This window comes from Phodopus roborovskii, unplaced genomic scaffold (genome assembly GCF_943737965.1).
Source record: "Phodopus roborovskii unplaced genomic scaffold, PHOROB, whole genome shotgun sequence".
In the NCBI taxonomy this organism is placed as follows: domain Eukaryota; kingdom Metazoa; phylum Chordata; class Mammalia; order Rodentia; family Cricetidae; genus Phodopus; species Phodopus roborovskii.
Window position 1 is genome coordinate 7,839,457 of NW_026126416.1, and position 3,878 is coordinate 7,843,334.

Genomic DNA, 3,878 nt, shown 5'->3' on the forward strand with positions numbered 1-3,878 from the left:
CCAGAGAGGCCAGGCTTCTGAAAGGTAGAAAGGAACTAACTGAGGCCCTTGGCTCTCCCCTCCACCCGGCGGAAGCCAGAGGCTGAGGCTGTGGGGCTCAGGTCCGAACCCGGCCACAGACAGAGGCAGGCTCCCACCCCTCCCTTCCCTGGACCGCCCGCAGAGCAGAAAGTGAACGACTGTCCTCCTCTGCTGCAAGGAAATTGGGGACGGGGGGGGGGAGGATAAATGAGTCTTTAGCAAATAAAGGGCCATCTGAGGTGGGTGTGCTCCTCACTGGTGGCTCTGGCAGGTCCAAGCCTATTCCTCTCCTGGGTTTCCAGCTCTTTCGCGGTTAACTAGAATCAATTACTTGACTTGTCATTTCTAGTACTCATCCTTAAGCTTCAACCAAAATATTGACCTAGGAGGCTTACAGAAGTTGGGCTCTTGCCATTTGAACCGGATCTTGTTTAGGGAACCGCCAGCGATGGGAAGGGGAGATTTCAGCGGCTCAGGCTTCACCCCTCCCCCTTTTCCAAAGGCTCCACAAATCGCCAATTTTCTGGCTAGCTGGGGTGGGGGGTGTGCACCGGGCGTGGGGAGGTAGGAACCGGTGAATGTTACAGAGAATTCTTTTTTCCCTCCTCCTCCCTCCTGGTTTGTTTTCTTTCTCACCCCAGCGCCCCCACCCCACCCCACCCCACCTCCTCCCGCCTTAAGATGCAATTTGTTAAAACGGCCCTTTCAAGTGTGTGGACTCGCGAGCGACGCAGTGGCCCTTTGTATGTAAATACTGAGGGAGGAAAAAAAGCTCTCCCCATCTTTGCAATTAATTGACACGTTACACCTCTCATCTTGCTCTAGAGGGCCGTTGGCTGGGAGCGCAGAGCTCCCCAAAACCCACAATTTCACATCTGCAAATACTGTCTTCATCCACTTGACTCCCAAGACCCGCCCACACGTGGCCAACCTTTGCGTTTTTAATGTCTCTTCCCCCTTTTTTTCACCCCTCTCTCGCTCCCTCGATCCCCCTCCCTCCCTCCCTCCCTTCCTCTTTCTCCCCCTCCCCCCTCCCCAGGTTCGTGAGTGGAGCCCAGCCTTATATGGACTGATCGCTCGGGCAATGGCCCATTTTTTCCTCGCCACCAGCCGCCACCGCGCGCGGAGCGGCCGCCCGAGCCCGAGCTGACGGCACCTTGGCACCCCTCCTGGAGTTACAAACTGAGGCCGCGCGGCGCTGGGCGCGCAGGCCGCCAGTCACTGCGCGCATTTCCGCGTGCATTCGGAGAAGAGAGAGGCGCCGGGTGGGCTTTATTATTTTTTCCTCTTCCCTTTTCCCACAGTGTCCTCCTCTCATTTTAAATAATAATTATCCCAATAATTAAAACCCATCCCCCTCCCCCCATTCCTTCCCTTAACCCCCTCCCCCCGCCCGCCCGGGCTGGGGAGCGCTACGAATTGACCAAGTGAAGCTACAACTTTGCGGCATAAATTGCGGGGTCGGAACCATGTCGCTGACCAACACAAAGACGGGGTTTTCAGTCAAGGACATCTTGGACCTTCCGGACACCAACGATGAGGAAGGCTCTGTGGCCGAAGGGCCGGAGGAGGAAAGCGAAGGGCCGGAGCCCGCCAAGAGGGCCGGGCCGCTGGGGCAGGGCGCCCTGGACGCGGTGCAGAGCCTGCCCCTTAAGAGCCCTTTCTACGACAGCAACGACAACCCCTACACTCGCTGGCTGGCCAGCACCGAGGGCCTCCAGTACTCCCGTAAGTAGCGAAACTTGGCCGCAAGAGCTGTGGATGACTCCATTGCTCAGGCAGTAGCCCGGGTGGACGCTGGGAGTTAAGGGGAAGAAGCCATTTAAGGTCCAAGTCCCCACCCCAGATCCCTAGATGTTGAAACATTTGCTTAGAATGCCCTTTTATAACCTCACTAGCCATCCGTCCCTGGTCCCTGCAAAATACTTGAAGTCGTATTTTTTTTCACGTGAGAAATTAAAGCAGAGGCCAGAGATGCTTTCTAAGGGCTGATTAGAGATGTCAACCAGACGGATGGCTCTGACCGGAGTCTTTTGGATTCAGATGGCCGAGAGGATTTGGCTCTGCTCCCTAGAGCTAGCCAGCGGTCAGGGTCCGGCTAGCGGTGGAGGATGGAGAAGGCTTCAGGTTTAAGCAGCTCATCCTGGCCCTGCATGATTATAAAGCAACTATGGTGCAAGCGGCAGTGTGTGTGTGTGTGTGTGTGTGTGTGTGTGTGTGTGTGTGTGTGTGTGTGTGTGTGTGTGTGTGTGTAGAAAGCCGGAAAGCAAAAGCGAAAGCCCCCCAAACCTGCTTTACCGCGCCAAGCCCATCAATGCAGGGATTGTGAGGTTTTCCTTTTAAAAATCCGCCCACGTCTCTCCAGAGAGGAAACGGTTTAAGGGGGCCGGAGCCCTTAACCCTCAATAACCGTCCACACGCTACCCCGCACTAAATTCTCCTCATAGTGTGTGAACCCCTAGAAACTTGAACCTCAGAGCCCCCCACTGCGCAGACTCTCCTCTGAACCCTAGCGGACCCCGACGGTTTCCTCCGGCGCGGAGCCGGGCGGGCATTTCCGCAAAGGCAGTGGGTCTGGGATGTCCAGGGCCACAGGCCCACGGAAGATCCCTGGGGCTCCGGGTGGCCCAGGTGGCACTCGGCCTCCAGGCGCCTGATGCGCTTCTCTTCCCCCACCCCACCCAGTGCACGGGCTAGCGGCCAGCGCTCCCCCCCAAGACTCCAGCTCCAAGTCCCCAGAGCCCTCGGCTGACGAGTCACCGGACAATGACAAGGAGACCACGGGCGGCGGGGGGGACGCAGGCAAGAAGCGAAAGCGCCGAGTTCTCTTCTCCAAAGCGCAGACCTATGAGCTGGAGCGGCGCTTCCGGCAACAGCGGTACCTGTCGGCTCCGGAGCGCGAGCACCTGGCCAGCCTCATCCGCCTCACTCCTACGCAGGTCAAGATCTGGTTCCAGAACCATCGCTACAAGATGAAGCGCGCCCGGGCCGAGAAAGGTATGGAGGTGACACCCCTGCCCTCGCCGCGCCGTGTGGCAGTGCCGGTGTTGGTCAGGGACGGCAAACCGTGCCACGCGCTCAAAGCCCAGGACCTGGCAGCCGCCACCTTCCAGGCAGGCATCCCCTTTTCCGCCTACAGCGCGCAGTCGCTGCAGCACATGCAGTACAACGCCCAATACAGCTCGGCCAGCACCCCCCAGTACCCGACAGCACACCCCCTGGTCCAGGCCCAGCAGTGGACTTGGTGAGCGCCGCCCCTCCAAGACTCGAGGCCGTAGGCCCTGGCCCCACCCCAGCGGCGGCGGTGGCGAGGAGGACTCGATCCTTACCACAGTTATTATTATTATTATTATAATTATTATTGTAGAGTCGAGCCGATGCTCGACTCAGTTGAGGAGGTACCGGGAGGTTGCCGGTTCCTCCTCAGAATGGCAGATTCCAGCTACTGACTTCTGCCCCATCCCTCTCTCCTTTGAACCTTTGGAGAAGGTAGAACTCTAAATCGTGTTTACAGAATGTTTGCGCAGCTTCGCTTCTTTGCCTCTCCCTGAGGGGACCAAACTATCCCAACGTTAACGTCGTCACTTGAAAAGAGAAAGGACCAGCCCCCATCCCCGCACCGCTTTCGTGAATTTTGTAAAATATGTTTGTGTGAGTAGCGATGTTGTCAGCCCTCTTACGCAAGTGGAGAACACTTTAAAATATAGATGATTTCTTTTTTATATAAGAAAATGCTAAATATTTATGGCCATGTTCACGTTCTGACAACTGGTGGCAGATTTCGCTCTTCGTTGTAAATATTGCTGGTGATCGTTGCCAAATGACCTTCTGGATAGGTCTGTAACCCCATCAGACCT

The 3,878-nt window shown here is 56.7% G+C and overlaps 1 protein-coding gene across 1 annotated transcript; it reads left to right on the forward strand.

The window, feature by feature from the left end:
• The first annotated feature begins 1,408 nt into the window (after positions 1–1,408).
• Nkx2-2 (NK2 homeobox 2) lies at positions 1,409–3,414 on the forward strand. The gene is made up of 2 exons (XM_051183224.1): positions 1,409–1,749; positions 2,707–3,414. Exons 1-2 carry the CDS (start codon positions 1,491–1,493, stop codon positions 3,267–3,269), a joined length of 822 nt encoding a protein of 273 aa, XP_051039181.1. The 5' UTR covers positions 1,409–1,490; the 3' UTR covers positions 3,270–3,414.
• Positions 3,415–3,878: the final 464 nt, after the last annotated feature.

Coding starts and splice junctions, on each gene's coding strand:
- Nkx2-2 (XM_051183224.1), top strand. CDS start 1,491: ATGTCGCTGACCAACACAAAGACGGGGTTTTCAGTCAAGGACATCTTG. Junction 1,750..2,706: donor CGAGGGCCTCCAGTACTCCC/GTAAGTAGCGAA, acceptor CACCCCACCCAG/TGCACGGGCTAGCGGCCAGC.